The sequence below is a fragment of the Pipra filicauda genome, unplaced genomic scaffold, assembly GCF_003945595.2.
Source record: "Pipra filicauda isolate LSUMZ 115617 unplaced genomic scaffold, ASM394559v2 scaffold19_size4547281_pilon, whole genome shotgun sequence".
Lineage (NCBI taxonomy): Eukaryota > Metazoa > Chordata > Aves > Passeriformes > Pipridae > Pipra > Pipra filicauda.
The window spans coordinates 3,756,699-3,775,464 of NW_024104309.1; the positions used below are offsets into that span (position 1 = coordinate 3,756,699).

Here is an 18,766-nt window from a genome sequence, read left to right on the forward strand (position 1 = left end):
AAAAAGAAAAAAGAAAAAAAAAATTGGCCACTACAACCAAATATGTACTTAGAGGGGCTGAAATGGAAGCCAAGAGGAAAAGGGTCAGGTACATCAAAATAAAAGAGGGTTGTGAAAACGGGACTGCAAGTGTAGATCCACAATAAAAAAATAGTACCTAAACTTTGCTTAGATTGCCTCATCTGTAACTTGATATTAATCTGGTATTGACAAAATCTCCATGGAATATTAGCTCATCTTTTGTTTATTTCTTAAATAGTCACACATATTTTTATTATCAACATAGTTTTTCCCTGTGTGAACTGGAATAATCCTTTATAGGGAAAATGGGCCCATTCTTTGAGATATTAACTCTTTTTTAAGTATTCTTTACTCTGATGTATAGATTCCTAGTTGAATTTTTGTTCAATCCTAGGAAAATTTTACAGTTGTCCTTTCAGGGAAGGAGGAGCAGGAGAGGTTGAAAAAGGAGGAGGAGGTATGGGTTTCTGCCCAGCGTGTTGATTTGGTGAAGGTTTTTCTTTGTTTTTGCTGGCTGATGAAGTCTCAAATGGCTGGAAGAGACACAGACTGAAATACATGAGCACTGATGGTCTCCAGAAACAGCTTTGTTATCCATGTGATGATGTTAGAAAGGTGAGCTTTGGAAGGCAGTTTACAAAGACCGCAGTCGTTGTCAGAGAGTGGGGTTTATTTGGCTTTTGGATGGAGGGCAAGTTTGAAAAATTCCTTATTTTTGCCCTCTGTGGAAAGTCTAGAGATCCTCCTTGGTTGTGACCTTGTAGCACAGTGCGTCTTGGCCAGTGGAGAGGTACCAGCCCACCAGACACTGCTTGGGCAGCATGGATAAAGAATGAGGATGGGCACTGACGAGAATAGCCTAAGAATACGCAGCTCCCCGCCTTGGGTCCCATAAGGATGAGTTTGTCACAATAAATAAATAACAAGGGGATGGTGGGGGATAGAGATTAATTGGGTGACTGTACTACCGCCAATGGAGTCTCACCATATGGTGGACATAATCCTGCTTTGCTGATGTTGGTTTACTCACCAGTGTAAAATTGCACAGAAGCCGACCTGGAGACTTTGACTAAAGCTACCAGATCTGCTTGTCACACAGTTCCATCTTCACTTGCCTTATACATGAATTCAGGTTTAAAATACTGTCACCCTAAATAGTGTTGATATTGTTAAACTGAGATAGAAAATACTCTGGAGAGATACAGAGAAATGATTTCTTGTTTTTCAAAATATCTAATAAGACCAAAAAAAAGGCAAGGTAAACAGAAGCTGGGGGTGACTGGAAATATCCCTTCTAGGTGACTTTGGATCTATTCTACCAAGTAATTTTCCACATAATGTAGTTGAAGGCTTCCTAAGCCATTGCCATTGTAATGGCCACATCGGTGGGAATGAGACTTTATTATCTAGAGCCCAAGAGTTCGACCCTGTGCTTTTTACTCCTTTTAGTAACTGTGCCTCTCAAGGTAAATCACTTAACCTCTATGTGCCTCCTTCATCCCTGCATAAAGTGGGCATAGTTATGCTCACCTTTCCCACAGAGGTGTTGTAAAGCTTAGTTTAATGTTAATAAGCTGTTTTAATTTTCAGAATAAAAGGATGTTCCATAAATATACATTAGAAGTAATAATAGTTTTAATGTATGCCATTATTTTATAACAGTGCTTTTTTAGTTTTAGAATTTTTTTAGTGGTTTGAAATTATTACAGGATCAGTTTTTATTAATTAAAGATTGACATTTGGGCAAAATCTGTTGAATTGTTCTATAAATTCAGGACCATGTGCAGTGAGCATGCCCAAAGCCGTGCTCACCTGCACTTTGGGATCATCAGTATGGCCCTTCGGCTTTTAAAACAACTCTTTGATGCATGTGCTCAGAAGTTTGATGGCTTCTAAATAGAATGGTTCAAATATTTCAAAGCACTTGAGATTCGTATAGTGTGAGGCAATTTAAAATTATTGTACTGCAATTAATTTTAAATAACTGAGCACTACATATGTCTAGAAACCCGTACAGATCCAAATGGAAGCTCTCTAAAAATTGAAATGATTCAATAAATTTAAATCACTCTGAAGAAATGGATGTAAGTACTGTAAATCATTTTGTGAGGGGGATAAGCAAATTTTCTAGAAGTGAATCTGAGGGTAGAGACTCTAATTAGATTTTTTATTTTGGGGTTTATGATGATGAAATGTAGGTTAATATATATTTCCTAGGGATATGAGGGCAGCTCTTGTTGATCCATATGGTTTCTTGTAGCTCTTACATAGGCTGCTTTTTTTTTATTTCCCAAGATTACAGAAACTTAGCAATCCAACTTTGCACATATTTTTTTTCCATTACAAATATCTTTCCCTCCAAATCTGTATAAAAAGACATGAGAAAAATATTGGTCCACAGCTAGAAATGCCAAGTATATTTTTAAATGCAGCTAAAAAAAAATCCTGCAGAATTAAAACACTGTGCAGCATGGAAGCTCACATTTTGTGGAGCTGGGCTGTTCAATCAATATAAATTTTTATATGCCTCAATCACTGATTCAGGTACAACCTGTATCTGCAGGTACCAAAGTGGATTACTGGCTGATAGCTGTTCGTTAGCTTGAGCATGTTCTCTGTCCTTCCCTTACAGATGTATTAGAAAGATGCTATCTCGCGTAGGAAGGCTGCTAAAAATATTGATGCGAGACCTATTGGAAAGTAATGTCATTTCCATTGGCTTCAGCTCAGCTCCAGGAAAATCCACGTGCCGCTTCCTCCTCCCGCCACGGTTGTGTGCGGCTCCCTGTGCTGTGTTCTTAGCTCTAGGATTACAATTCTTCCCAAGTACCGGAGCCAGAAATTAGAAATTAGTGCTACTGCCGGCACTCGCCTGACCCTTCCACTTCCTTGTGTCCCTAACAACCACAAGAAAAATAGGACAGCACGGTCCCTCTTCGTGCAAGGGCTCGGCTTTGCCGTTGGCACGTGCGCTTCCTCCGGATATGTTGCCACCTCTCGGCAAATGGCTCATGAGGGTCCAGCCGCTGGTGTCGAGGTGTCCCAGGTCCTCAGGGTGGGACAGAGCCCTTGGTGGCTGAGGGACCTGCTCTGCCAAACCGGTCCTAGTCACTGCGGTCTGGGGAGAAAATCTATTTTGGAATTTGCTCCATGGCTGATGGGCTCTTCCTGGGCGGAGGAGCCATGGAAAGCAAGAGGGGCCCCTCGGCAGGGTCTTCCTTAAGGCCTTACCTTACTTTTAGACAGTTGTCATTATCTTTGTCTAAAGGTCATGGCTAAATTGAATAAAAGGAAAGCTGTGTGTTCCTGTCGATGCACAATGGCAGTATTGACTTTCCTAATCCAGTTTGCTGAGGGGTGAGAGAATTAAATTAGATATCTAAGCACAGAAATTGAGAGCCTTTGAAAACAAAGATAAGGAGACAGCCTGTATTTTCCTTTTCCTGGGAGCTCTGGGCTCAAGATTTTGCAGGTGTGTCATCTGATCCATGGCTTGCATCGATCAAAACTGTGCCAATGCATATTTAATTAGCAAGGGGACCCTGGATGCATTATGGCCATCATCCCTATATTGAATGGACTGTCAGACTTTCTGAATGCCTCCCCACCCCCCCGCTTCGTTGTTTGGGGAGCTTCTGCATTTTGTCTGAGCAGCTAAAAGTTTCTTTGTTTTTAGCTGGTGATGCATACAGCACCACTGAGGAGAATACAAACAAGTAAAGTCCTAAAGTGTTTATTTTGTCTAGGAAAAAGGGCTGAACCAATTTGAATCCTTTGGGTAACGGATTTTTGTATCTCTTGGAATTAAAAAAACACAGTCGAACGATGTTTACTTTAAGAATATTTTATTATAACAAATAAAATCTGTGCTGTGGGATTTCTTAAGGAAGCCTTTGATGACAATTTGAATTAAGTCAAAATTAACGTTTGCTACTGCAAAGGAATAAATAGAAAATGTTCCAGAAATGAATCAGTAAGCAGGAATCAAAGGCTGTAAACTGTTTTAAAAACAAACATTTAGAAGTGAATCAAATACTTGTTTGTAATATCAAGGAACAAGTATGGGAATACACAGATTCCCCACATTCTAGGCTATCACACGATAGCAGTAAATCATTCATGGACTTGTGAGAACAAAGAAAGTTGATTTAAAATGAAACCATTTTGATACAGCTTTAGGGTCTCACAGCCTCTCGGTGAAGTTTCACATTCCTATTTCTAGCGAGGAGGAAAGTAACGGGGAATTTCTGTGGCCAAAAAAAGTTAGGCAGGGAGTTGTGGAGATCTTTGTTTGCATCCACCTTGGTACAAAGCCGCCCCAGCAGACAGAGTGTTGCCTGATAAACAGATGTAATACACAAAGTCTGCTTACAATACCGAGCAACAGACTGTGGGCACATGTTTTGGGCTCATTCAAACTCATCAGCATAGTCTCACTGGCTGTTTTGTTGCTAGTCTACTTATGGGGTAGCTTAGGAGCGTCTTACTGGTGAAGTAACAAGAAGGGGTTTTTTGCCACAAAAGTTTTGTGGCAAGGGCTGATGGGAAAATCATTTGCATACATCTTGTTACAAAGGCTGACTACTTCCTGGCTTAGACAAAGTGTTGCCTGATAAACAGACTTAACACACAAATGTCTGTCTGGAATAAACAACAGCAAGCTTTGATTTACATTTCCATTATCAAAGATAATCTCTTTCCCAGTGTACTGGAATTAAGAGTCCTCGCCTTATAAAAAAAAAAACAACCAGGCTGGCACCACAGGGATTTTACCACTGCAGAACCTCGTTGGAGAGCCATGGGGATGGGGCACAGAGTACAGGGGGGATGCAATAAAACTGGAAATCTGGTGTGGGCATGTACATGTGTGATGGTGAGGTGGATGATAATGAAGCACTTTGAACTCTCTATAAAAGTTGACTTGAAAGCAATGGCTGGAGTGAAAGGGAGAGCCAGGCCTTCCTTAAAAGAAATAGTAGTAGCCACCAAAATAGCCATAAATAATAATTGTAGCATATATGGAGCGATCCCTATGTGTTTACATTATAATGTATAATGAAGGAAAAGTGAGTGTAAAAAAGCTCCAGTTCTGGTCCTGGTTTCTGTTTGTAAATCCCTTAAGCTCACCACATAGGACTGTATATAAAGGAGCATGATTTAAATTATTTTTTTAACATATATAAATCTTTGGTAGGATCTATGCCCAAAATTATAGATGAAAAATTTATTGCATGAACACAACCCAGCCATATAAATTTTTTATTACAAATAGGACTCTGAAACTTGAATAAAATATGTCAGTTTATTATACAATATCCCCCCCCCCCAAAACATGATATGAATGGAAAATTTAACTTGTGCACTTCTGTGAGGTGCTGGGCTGGCTGTGGGGGAGAGGAACCCGCTTTATTTCACTGCAGAGCAGGCTCAGCATGGGCAATGGCAGCACTGCCTTGCTCATCTGGCATCACTGGTAATTTTTTTACTCCACTACGTGGGGATCACCTTTACTGTTTCCACGATAGATGTGTCTGCACCTGTGTTAGCTCACAGGCTGCTCAAAAGGCAGAGCTTCTTCTGGGGGGTGGCTCTACAGAGGTAAAAAATGATCTTGACATCTATTAATTTGGTTTGCGCAGAGCAGCAGACAGTGGGGTCACTGCCACCTCAGTGAATCCAAAGCTGGATTCAGCATGCCCTGGGAGACGCGGTGTGTTTTTGGGAGTGCTCAACAGAGTGTTCCATTTCTCCCAAGTCAGGCAGCCATGGAGTGGTTTAGCACTGGGAAGTGCCATGACATTTGAAACAGGCTTTTTTGGTGGAGGGGTATAACAACTCTACACCGTCTGTGTCACGGTCTACAAAAAAGAACAACATTGTCAGTCTGTTGACATTGGTCCTGTCCACAGGCCAGACTTTCCTGGGAAGGTTTTATTCTTTCCAAACAATGGAGCTCTCCCTTCCAGCGCCGCGAGCCCTGCTTCCATGCAGCCGTCGTGCAGCCCAGCTGGAGCTGTGTTCCTGCTGCAGCTGAAAAGGAAAACTGCGTATTGAAAAGTCCAGAGCTTCCATCCTGGAGCTGAAGGTCCCTGCCTGCGTATGGTTTGGGATGAGGCAGACCTGGGGCTCAGGCGTAACCACCTCGGTCGTGCTGGGGTAGCATATGCTTAAGGAGCAGATCCAAAGAGGAACAGAGAATAGCGATGTGGTAGGAAATGCTACTTTGAAAAACTAGCCTGTTTTGTTGGTTGGGTTCTTTTTCCTTTATCCCTTAATCATAGTTGATTCTTGGAAGTAGAGAGTAAAATAGCTTCAATATGTTTTTTTATCCTGTTTGCCATGATTACGGTTGATACCAGATCCCCCTGAGCTTTGCTTGCCCAGTAACCTTGACTCCAGTGCACAGACTCACTCAAACTCTGGCTAACTCAGGGTTAAAAATTCCAACCACTAACTTTTCTTTAACTAAAAAAGCCCCCAAATAAAACCCATTGTGCTATTCAAGGTTAAGCTTCCTTAAACATAAAACTAGATTCCTTGGTGATTTTTTTTTTTTAATCAGCAATCTTAATAGTGGTTCCTCACTATAATATTTCCAACTCCATCTGAAATCATTTAAATCCTCCCCTTAATAACATGCACTTTATTGTAATATACAGATTCTTTGGCTTCCTACCAGCCTTAGCTTAAGGCACCAATGAAACTCATTGCCGCAGGGGGCCGTGGATTCAAGAGGGGCTTGCATCTACTGTATATTTTGTTTTGTATGTTTTCCAATGGCTCTAATTATTGCAGGTGGTAGAATTTAACTGGCAGTGTTGTTGCTAAAGAAAATAGGCATAAAGTGTATACTGTTTTGCAGAGTGGCTATCAAATATATAGAAAAGAGAAAATCAAATGAATTGTTAAACTGCTCTATAGTAAGTGATTTTATTGATTTAATGCAAATGCTTATGAAAACGATCTTCCATTTATATCAATTATGTATGGGCAAAAATTAATTTATTCCTACGGTCACCTGTTTGGCTAACTGACTCAGCAGGACAGACATTCCCCCTCACGTTGTAGCCGAACCCGCAAAACACCAAACATTCAGAAAACTGGAATTTGAAAGTTTCCATGTGCAAAACAACAAAAAAACCCCGACGGGAGTTAGTGCCAACTGCTGAAAAAGCAGAGAGCGAGCGGTGGAGACTGAGCAAGACTCCCTCATCCTAGGCAAGACTGTAAAACACAACGGCTCTGATTTTGCCAATCCCTTAACCATGTGGCGGCACATTTATATGTACCGGATCATCTGCGGCATCTGAATAAAATCAGGGAAGCAAAATTCTGCATATAAACATTTTGGCTAAGTGCCTTAACTCAGTCTTCTTATCTGGGGTTTCCACAAGATGCCACCTTGCATAACAATGCTGAGCATACGCTTGCCCAGTACATGTTTTCGGTAGCCTCCCGTGATCCCTACTGCAGTGTAGAGTGGCTTTAATTCTACCTCATCCTGCATTTTACTGTGTTTCTCCCTGAAGAACAGTGCTTAAAGCCTTCGTTGTCTTTTTTTTTTAAGAAATTAGAATTTAATTTCAGCAGAAAGGGGAGGGTTACAGGAAAACAGAATTAGGAAAAATGTTATCACAGTAACCAGGGTAATAAAAGAAGAAAGTTAAGATTCAGTGTGCAAACAAATGTCCTATGGCCAGTGGAGCCTCTCTTGTGCCACTAGCCTTGGTGTTGGAAAAACAGCACTCAGTGCAAACAAAAGTACTTTGTTTCCCAAAATCCAGGAGCAGCTCGGGCTGTGTGTGCTGCCCACCGGCTGCAGGGCTGTGCTGGAGCCAAGGTGCCAGCGCCGAGCCCAGCTCTTGCCGCTGCCACAAAGCCCTTCCCTGGATTGTTTCGAATTTTGAAAGGAAAACATGCTTTGAGTCCCATATTTCAGCAGCAACTTTTCCAAATCTAATAAATTTTTGTGAAATTCTGAACCTACTTTAAACATAAAGCCCAAAGGCTGATTGAGCCATGGCTGGCTGAAGGGAAAGAAAAACCTAAAATATAAGCAAAAGCCTAATGCCTGCCCTGTAAAATTAAATCCATTGAATGTTGACTTTAAATGTTAACTAAATATTTTACATTCCTAATATTTTACCTTTGTTTCTACCTTTACGGTATCGGAAACGTGAAATTTCTTGCCAAAATCAAGTGTCCAGAATATAACAGCGCTGTGCATGTTACCCCATAGTCTATGTGCTGGCACTGATTTGAGCTATCAGGGAAAGATAACCCTGAAGATTAATATTTTGAAACAAAATTGCATAAGTGAGAATATTTTTTTTCACTGAGCTTCATCGGAGAAATTATTAAAAATAAAAAATACAAAAGAGAGAAAATGGATTCTGGACACACTGGGAAATATAGCAATTTTTAGGAGAATTTCATTATTTTAAATAGAAGTACCAGAACTGATGCTTTCTTGGCTAAATATTCTGAATGTTTATAATCTGAAATTTATCAATTTTTGTTTGGCGAGTGCTTTTTTTTCACTTATAGTTTTTAATTTATACAATATTGTCCTCTAAGCTTCTGAATGATACCTAAAGCAGACAGTCAGCAGGTAAAAAAAAAAAATTTGAATATTTAAAATAGGCATTTTCTTTATAGTGCTCTGTGGTAATTAAAATCTTCATTTGCTTAAAAGCAAGGAACCTTTTTAGAGCAATAAATTAGCATTGCTTGACCCAAGGTCACTAGTAGTACTGCTTCTTCCAGCGCTATTAATACCTCAAAGAAAAAGAAGGGGTGGTGTTATGACTCTGTTGCAATAGAAGTAAGATTTTCAATTTAATCACAGTTAAGTGTCGTGACCTTTTGATCTTGCATTGACTTCTCACTGAAATGTGGTCAGATTTCAGACAGCTAATTCCAAACTCTGCAAAGTCAAGGTGAAGTCAGAAAATAGGTTTGTCATGATTAGGGGTGAGTTTGAGGCAGTAGCAAGCGGGTTCATTGCCTAAGTTTTGTTTCACAGCAAAAACTTTTTTTTTGGAATTGGTAAATTACAGAACAATTTCTGGGGAAAGAAAATAAAATTGTATTAATTGCAAAAACAGTAATTCGAGGGATTTTTTCAAAAAATATTTTTTCCTACAGGTAAAGGGACTTTTTTCTCCAATTCATAGTGACAGAAATAATTAAGAAGGAAAATACTATTTGACTAAAGCTTCTACTAAGAATAATTCTTGGACCAAAGAGCAATCATCTTCACATAAAGTAGAGTTAATAAAATGTAAAAAATGCAAAACACTCATATTTACACATATAAGTAATTTTATTATTTTAGGCAAATAAGTTTTGCTCATTGGAGAGTGTTAGCTGGAGTTTGTAGGATTCTTTACACAAGTTCTAAAGCAGGTCATCCAGTATCTGGTCTCATTTATCCCACTGCAGTTCACCACCAACACCGTACATTTTAGGGATCCTGTAGTACTGTAACCACTGCGAAAGTACGCCAAAAAACAGCTCTTTTCTCAGTTTTGCAGATTTTGTTCCAGAAATGTGTAGCCAAAAATCTCCACGACTTTGTGGGGTTGCTTAGTTACCTTTCTATGCCTGCTTGAAGATATGTTTTGAGACTTTACTATGTGTTGGAGTAAGGCTCTGGTTTGTATACAACATAGAGGCTGCATTATAAAAAACATGTAGGAGAGTAATTTAAACATGCCTTCTTTAAAAAGAAGGATTTTCAAAGCTTAATTTATGCTTACACACACCCCAGGCACTCTGTGTAGTGCTGTAAACAAGATTCCTTTTTTTTTTTTTTTGCTTACAAACATATTACCTGGGCACGGGACTTTTGCATTATCATGTCCTAGTGCAACACTCCTGTGCTTAGTTTGTACTCTCAACCTTTTGAGGAAGTCTGGCGCCTCTGATCTATTTTCCACAGCAGACCCTGTAATTTTTGGCTGTATTTTATGTTTTTCAGATTCAAGTCAATCTGAAAGTCCCAGCCAGCCAAGTGAAGCTGATATTAAGGACCAGCCAGAAAATGGTAAGTTCTTACCTGCTGCTCCTGCTTTGGGATATTAAAACAGCCCATATTTATAAAGATTTTTTTTTTCCCCATGCCTAATATAAAAAGATTGTTCAGAATAATTGACATGGGACAGCTACAAAGAGGGTGTGCACTCTCCTCATAGTTAAAATGCTACTGATTCACTGATCTCAGGCAGCATTTGTTTCTCCAGTCCCGGAGAGAGAATTTTTTTCCTTTAAAAATAATTTTAATTAGGGAGGTGCTATTACAGAGCCTGCTGTATGCAACCCTTATCCTTATTCCTACATAGCAAAGGCTTTCAGTCCCTGGACCATGAGTCAGGACCTCCTAGGGGTATGTGTTTCATCACTTTTGGCTTTATCTATGTGCTTTTAACTACTTTTTGTTTTCTGATGCTCTCACACGACACACTGAAGTACTTGCTCAGGCAGGTGCCACTGCAGGGCTGTTACAGGTGCTACTATAGTTTGTATTTTTTCATCATGGTGCTTTAAAGTTCGTAGATACCGTGAGTAAACAGGTCAGGGTGTCTCAGCTATAGTTCCTTGCCCCTTCTTCTCTCCATGTTCTCAATACCATGGTTTCAGGTGGCAGCGGCTTGAGCTTATTTGGAAGCAGCAGCAGGACTGTGACTTTTGGGAACACTCGTATTCTTTGGACCGGGACAGTTTTAAAGTAGAAGCAATAACTTCTACTGAACCAGTGGCTTGCTTTGTAAAGCAGCCCCCCAAAAAATCGTTCAATAATAGTGAATTTCTGTAGGCACTGTATGTGAAAGGATAAATACGTGTGTAATGGAACAGCTTCTCTTCCTTTTTGTGTTTAACTAAGGTAGACCTCAACAATTTTTTTTGGCCCACGGGCAACTGAGTTTTGTTTTACTACTTATATTTAGAGTTTAGAATGTCTCCCAAAGTGAAAGTGATTATTATTACTAGTTTTTCTTGACTTTTCTTATCCATAACCAGACTTTTTTTGTAAGACCTAAATGTAGATTGGGAGATCCACTGTACCGGGATCTGCTCTGCATATATAGAAAAAAATTTGTGTGAAGGTTTATGCCTCTGAACCCTGTCACAATTTTTGGAATTTGTAAATTTATGTAAAAATATTGTATCTATAATAATACAGCTGTGATTTTCCTTTCACAGAGCAACAAACTGCTTTTGCCTTAAATCCCTTCAGCTGTATACATGTTCACTGTGTGTTTTGGGGGCTTCATTAACCACTAAACAAGGGAGAGTGAAGCTGAAGGGCTACATTCGCATCCAGATTGCTTTTGGATTAGGGTTTCAACAGGAGATAAAATTAATGGGAGAAGAAGATGTTTAGGTACATAAAAACCTTTAAATTACCGGCATGTATCATAGAACACAGAACATTGGGCTCATTGGCCTGGTAAGATTTTGGCTTTCGGGGTTCCTGTATTTCCTCACATTAAATATGAAAGGTTTCATATTTTGATAGATTTTGTGCTGTTCATCCAAACATACCATCTTAAAACATTGATGTTGTTTCTGAAAGACAGTGCCTAATTTCCCTTATCAATCCTTTTCACAGAAATTCTAATTTGTAGCCAAAGGATTGCAAGGTTAAGAGAAGAACTGACTAAACTGTGATTTTCGTTCTGCCAATTCTGCCGGGTTTTTTTTATGGGGAATATGTTGCCTGTGTTTATTAAATTATATTTTAATTTAGAATGTATTAGGCACCAAGCATGTTATTATTTTGTGTTTAAATAATATTCTTTCACAGCTATTAAAGCTCAGTTCTTCTTACCCTGCAGTTTCTCAGTCTTAACGAAGACTGTTACTCAATAACTGCCCCGAAAAGCAGCAATGTCAGTGTTTAATAATGTAAAATCTGTAAGAGCCTAGTGAAATGAAATATCTCTGATTTGGAGCCTGAGTCTTCTTTGTAAAACAATCTTTGAGTGAATTCTTGGAACTTTGCTGGTGACCTGCAAAAGGTACTTTTTTTTTTTAATAGACAGGAAAAGGTTTTTTCTTTTTTTCTCAGTTTTACTAAAGGGTATTTTTCCCTACCACAGCAGCAGCCTCCTCACTGATAACGCACCTTTTGCACTGCCTGTGTGGGAGATTTTCTTTACCAGTGTATTGGCCCTAAAGGGGTTGTTCCCCCCGAGCAGACACTGAGCTCATTCCCAGCACACACAGCCCCCAGCTTGAGGGTACCCGGCGTGTAGATCAACACAGATCTGCTGCTCTTATCTCCTGAACGTGAGGATGAAAGCAAAACTGCAGGCTTTAGAAAATGAAAAACTGCACGCACAGAAACGGACACAATAAATCATATTAACTGCGTTGTTCTACACTTGCTGTAGACCCACTTCCACAGGGCCTGATCCAAATCTCTCTGGAGTCAATGGGAGGCTCGTAATTGATTTTACTGAGAGTAAGAATGAGCCCACACAGAGAGGAATGTTTTATTTTTTTTTAAATCAAAGAAAAATAGTATCGTGAATAATCTTATTCCCCCTGATGCCAACAGTGGAATGACCAGATTGGGGGCAGATTTAGAAGCATTTTGCATGTGTTTCTGGAAAGCACAAAGAAGTGTATCAATTCAGTACTACCTTTTCCATGCATGCATTCCTTCATTTTAAAAAAATAAATCTTTAAAGGCCTTGTGAGGGTTATACAGCCTCTCTACTTGCCTGTTAATATCCTTTCTGTTCCACTCCATAAATTCTAGAGCTATTTATTATACACATATATTTTGCATACCTTGAGTAATGTAGGTTCAGAAGGGTCAACTATACAGCCCTGAAAAAGAAGGCCTCCTACTACAAATTTTAATTTATCATTCTAAATTGTATGTGTTGTTTTGGAAAGCCTGTATATCTAACCTTCATTAAAGTGAAGTTCACAGGGAAAAAAAGCTCTTCTTTTTTAAAGCCACTCCTTTTCTTCTAGTGGGCTTTACAGTCACATTTTCTGGAGCAGAATCATGTCAGGCAGAGAAGATGGTGACATTTTCTGTTCTCAGTGGTGGCTTCAACATCAATTCTTGCCTTTCCTTCAGCTTTCATTAAGCTAGAATAGTTTTCAGGCAGTCACTTACCTGATCACTAATGCAAAAATTCACAGAAATATTGAACATTTAATTATTTCCTAGAGAAAGAGAGAGACACCTAGCCTGATGGCCATGAAAAGCAAACATGCAGGCGAGACTGGGCTCATTGGTGCATGCATGGTCCAAGGTCCAGATGCTTTGTCCTGGAACTGGGGATAAAACTAGCTCATATCCACAGGGTGTGCACAGTACTCCTCCCTTAGCAAGGGAAAGAGCTTTTTGGGGAGAGGCAGAAAGCCCAGAATTTCTCTGTTTGTTATAAGAGTGAGTAGATTTGCGGGAGGCCAGCAACTTCATCTGAAAGGCAAGGACATGTTCTGATGCCCTGATATTTTGCTCAAATGAGTTTTTTTCTGACCAGCTGGGTGGAACACCCATGTGGAAAATTCCCCACTTTTGTAGTTGCCTAATGGTATGTAAAAGCTTCATTTCAGTTGGCACTGCAAAGTGATTTTGCAATTCACCCAATCAAAAAAAAAAATATTATTGATTTTAAAAGCTTGTTAAATGCACTGGTTTGGTGTTGTATTTTATAAACAAACTAGGTTTTCTGTGAAGTGAGGATGACAAAATGGGTAGTCTGATGTAGTGAAGTGACTGCATGCCTGGGGATCAGGAACAACTGAATTCCCAGCTCAGCACTGCCGTGGACTCTCTTTCAGGCTTTTATTCTCAGTTTTGGTTGTGGAAACAGCTATCAGATAGATTTTCTTTTTGTAAGTAGGATTATTTTAAACTTTTGTAGGAAAACCTTTTGCTCTTTTTGTCTGCAAAGAGGGGATATTTGTGACTCTAGCTTTCAGAGAGTATTAGAAGTCAAATCCTGCTCTGCTCCAGCAGGAGTTTAACTCTGGAGAAAGGCAGGGAGGATGTAGCATAGAGTGGTTAATAACTGTGGGACAGAGCTGTGCTGCTGCTGTCAGTAAATGGATGTCAGGCTTTCACACGGTGATGTTTGTGTTTGATGTGGTGGCACTGGTGAATTAATAACTGCAGCGTAAAGGTGCACACCGAGTGTGCTGTGAAAGCAGGAGAATGCTGTGTCATTTTCGACAGGCTACTGATGGCTCTCGAGCAGGTGGGATTGTGATTTGGTAACTCAGAGTTGGTAGCACAGCACTTCAATTGTAGATTAGCAAGTTCTTTTAAAAGAAGTCGGTAAATTCTCCCATTTCAAGTGAGCAAAGTAACATTCATTATTACAGCTGATTGCAAAAGGGTGCCAAATCCATTGCTCAGACAACTTCTGTAGAGGGAGAGACATGTTTCTAAAAAAATAAAAATGTTTAATGCCCAAACCAAATGCTTTTTAGCTTTAATGTATTCTCACTGCTTTGAGCTGCAAGTACCTTAACAGCACTGCAGGAAATGAAAGGCACATTGTTCTTTGTAACATTAAAAAAAAAAAAAAAAAAAGAAAAAGAAAGAAAAAAGAAAAACAATGATGCACCGTAACTCACAGAACTCGTTTTTCAAGCCCGCAGTAATTACACTGGACTTGTAAATATCATCTCTGAATTCTTTGCTTAAGTAGGGCTGGACTTGAGTATGAAACCTTAAAAAAATGTTTAAGTATATGCTAAAAACATAAAGGAAGAAATTCTGTTCCTTGAGTTGTGAGGGAAAGAGAAGGCAACAGTGGGAACATGTGCAAAGATAAGTTTCCTTTTCTTCTTCTCTAGGCAAAGCTGGTCATGGAAGGCATGATACAGCTTTGGCTGCAAGGGAGGAGGGGATTATGTGTGGAAAGACCTCTCTGCCCTAACTAACAGGCTGCAGAGTCCAGTCCCTCTGAGAATGGCTTCTTTCTGGTCCCAAAACTTGGCCTTCGTGTTCCATGCAGTGTGGTGGCTTCAGCCAGTGGAACTGGTGCCCACCTGGCCCAAGGGTTGGGCATTTTTGGATGCAGAGTTCACATTTCAAACCCTCCTCTCAAGCTGAGATAGGCAGAACTGCTCTTTGTGGTTGTCCCCATCATTCAACTACCGTGTAAGTTAAACAGTAGCTGAAAGACCTCCAATTCCTTCAGCAGCTGATTTTTTAACAATTAGAAGGATTCTGCCTTCCAAGGCCATCCCTTTGCTCAGGCCATGCCTCCATGCCTGACCTCCTGTCCCCACAGCTTCAGGTAGAGTCCAGCAGCCTCACAGGCTCTCACAGCTGTGACTGAACATGACTCCAACTCCCCAAGAAGGTGCTTGAGGTGTCTGGGGGATTGGTTGTCTCTCGACAAGCCCCTCAGCTCCCACCTGAGGAGTGCATGGACACCAGAGTTCTCTGAACACACAATGCTGAAACTGGTGCTGTTAGAAAATACGTGGTCTCAGATGACTAACATTCCTGAAACACCTCATTTGCAGCAGATAACTGAACCTTGCAGAGAAAGTTTTCTATCAGTTACAGCTGCAAAGGCGGTAATACAGTAACGGCAGCTTTTATTAGTGTTCTTGTTCATAGGATTATTTGCATCAGAATCTTATAAATGCAAGAAGACTCTCCTCTCTTGTTTACAGAGCCATGCTGAGGAGTTATCACAGCCTGAGGGACTAATCTAAAATTAACTTTCTTCAGAAAAAGCTTTTAAAAAAAAGCCCTTAGCATTTTCAGTAAGGAATCTCATCACTGGCACTGAAGTCAAAGCTCCCGGTGATGTCAGCTTGTTTGCACCTTTGTAACTTGCCAGGACCAAATTCTGAACAGATTTGCACCCTTATGGATCATGTTGTCTGCCGGGAACAGCAGTGGCGAAATTTGTCCAGGCTTGGAAGCTGGGGCCAAGCTGGGGAGCACTGGTGGGGCTGGTTTCTGCCTTCCTGTGAGCTGGGCAGGATGGGCTGTTGATTCTAACAGGACCCATCAGCCAACAAAGGTCTGATGAGGTCCAACCTGTATTTCATCACCCTGTGAGAGAGAGTTCATGTAGGCAGCTCTGAGAGCCAGCGTTTCCCAAGGAAACAAAAGCAGATATGTCTGGTTATAAATTTAACTTATGTGTAATGTAGTCTTGCATTTTTTTCATGTTATTTCATTACAGATAGATCCCAACAAGTACTAGAAATAAAGTATTTTAATCATAATCGTCTAGAAGTGAAACTTTGCAGCATCCAGGTGTATTTCCCAGACAGTTTAATGACTGCCATGAAGAAGCATCTGAATAATTAGAAAAGAAAACAGAATTTTTCCCTGTATTACCATACTCTCTTTTGTGGTCCAGATTGTGAGGCACAGTTAGACCATTTTCAGGATTTAGTGGGCCCTCTGATAGGCTCAGGGTTTAGCCTGCTTATCAGAAGCTGGCACTCTCTCGAGGGGACCCAATGATGGCAACTGTGAAGGGTGTCGACTATCAATCTGGCAAGATCCATGATCGTCAGTCGGGGTCAGTTGTGCTGCCTCTATTGGGGCCAAGTGGAGACCCTTCCTCATCGGTGACCTACAGTGTTTGAGACTTGGGGATTGACAGAGGACCTCAGTTTTCACTGTTGCTAACCATTAACCTTCACAAGCAAAACATTCCCACAAAAAATTCATCCAAGGCAAGTATGACAGGAAATATTCAAAGCATGAAATGAATGCTCATAGCATGACAAAGCAGTGCTTGAAAGACACGAAACGTTCATTACGCTTGGAGTGGCTGAGTGCTGCAAAGGAAAGGAGAAATAAAAATGTGGCTCGAGTATATATTTTTATTTTTCCATGTGTGTGTACAGAAAAAAGGCAATGAACCTTTCCAGTGGATAAGGTGCATAAATACAGCTGCGATTATTCTAAGTCTTTTCAAAATATATTTTTATTCTGTTACTCCATTCCATTCCTTTCCATGAATCTTTATCCATGAGATAACAGCAAGGGCCATCTAGAGGGCAGCTTGGAAATGGGAAGGATAGAAGCCTCCACCTAGGAAGCTCCCAAGCTTGCCTCTGCAGGGCCAAGGATTTTCTTTGCCTTGAGGGGACCTCAGTGCCAGGTCACTGCCCCCTCTTCTGTGGCAGCAGCCATGGCATCCCCTTCTACCCATGTCCCACCTTTGCATGGCAAGAGGTGCCTTAGGACTCACTTCAGCCAGTCCAGTGTCCTGGACTCAGCTGCTCGAGCTGTGAACAATCTCTAGGTTTCATTACAATTGTTTTTTTTCCTGTCTTCTTGAGAGACTTGCTGTTTAATTAACAGCTGAGAGCTGGGTTATGTCAGAGTAATTGTGGCTGCCAGAGCGGACCACAGACTGAAGGATGCTTTGGAACACCACACTTGCCCACCAAGAAGCTGGGTGCTTAGGGAAAGGACTTCGTTTGTGGTATGGGCATAATTTTAATTTCTGTCGAGTAGAGAGGGGAATTTATTAGTGGAAAGAGGATATGATGCCAAGGTCTAACTTGCAAAACAAAACTCCAAACCTATCTATTTGTCTTTCTATGTAAAAATTCCCTAATGCTTGGTAATGTAAGACAAAGGGAAAATTTTACTTGCAGGAAAATTGCCTTCCACAATAACCAAGAAAAAAAACACAAAACGCCCACACCAGAGCAGCATGATCCAAAATGTGAACTTTTTACGCCTCCCCAACCTTCTAGGTTAGGCTTCCAACCAAGTGATCTTTTATTATCAACATGATATACCCTTGACATAATTTGGCGCAGTAAAGCTTCTTCTGCTGAACTCGTGATTTCATTTACTAGATCTGATGAAAGTTCTGTGAACCACGGTAAAATGTGATAATTAGTAGTTTAATTCTTTTAGGGTGTGCGTATTAATTGAAAAGGCTTGAACTATAAATACAGGGCCTGTGGATAAAAGCACCCTCTGAAATCAGTCGCTTACCCAAAGTATTCATTACTTCACATCTATTTAGGTGGTGTCTTTGTGGCAGTGCCAGTCGGCTGTGGCAGAGTGGGAACCCTCCACTCAGAGATCACAACAGTAAAATCCAGCCCAGCTCACCGCTGCTCTCCTGTGAGCGGAAGTGCTCCCTGGCCAAAATTTTGTCTTCTGTGGTCAAACCACTGGAAGTTAAAAAGGTGTGCCGGGAGCTGTGCTGTGCAGATGAGTTGGTGAGGCGCTGCCTCTCTCGCTGTGCAGGCTGCAGGAATCAGAAGGGGATGGAGGCTGGAGGTGGAGGCAGTGACAGCAGTGGGTGGGTGGGTGTCAGGCTGCCCTTCCCCAACATCCAAGGGGGATGCAGCCCAGCAAGTCCACCCAGAGCATCAGAGGTCCCCTGCAACTCAAGTCCCAGCCTTTATAACAAACCATATTTTACCTCCTACTTACACACACATCCTTCACTGTATCTGAACTGCCAGCACCTAAACTGGGTTCATCCAGACGGTAATGTCCAAGAGGAGCACGAGGCCACCACCAAGCTGTGACAAGGGATTGTGTTTTCCCGCTCTTGCTCGTGTGTTCTTTTGCTCTGACATCCTAACCGACGCAGGAGATATTCTGTTGACTCTAGACCTTTTCAAATATATATACACACTATGAAAATGTGTGTCATCATTTCACACCTTCCCCTGGTTTCAGCGTGTGGTGTAGTGCCTGGATGAATCATGGGTTTACAGGTACAACGTGGTTTTCATTCAAATGGATCCCAATCTTCAT

General features: G+C 40.8%; 1 protein-coding gene across 9 annotated transcripts in view; it reads left to right on the top strand.

The window, feature by feature from the left end:
- The window catches only part of NFIA (nuclear factor I A), a 406,215-nt gene that overhangs the window by 285,780 nt on the left and 101,669 nt on the right, over positions 1 to 18,766 (top strand). For 8 of the 9 annotated variants that reach the window (XM_039380564.1, XM_027748733.2, XM_027748734.2 and 5 more), the window contains one exon: positions 10,004 to 10,069. The exons of the other annotated variant lie outside the window; for it this stretch is intronic. In XM_039380564.1, coding sequence (XP_039236498.1) covers positions 10,004 to 10,069 — 66 coding nt within the window. The remainder of the gene's footprint in view (positions 1 to 10,003; positions 10,070 to 18,766) is intronic. 9 annotated transcript variants of the gene reach the window in all.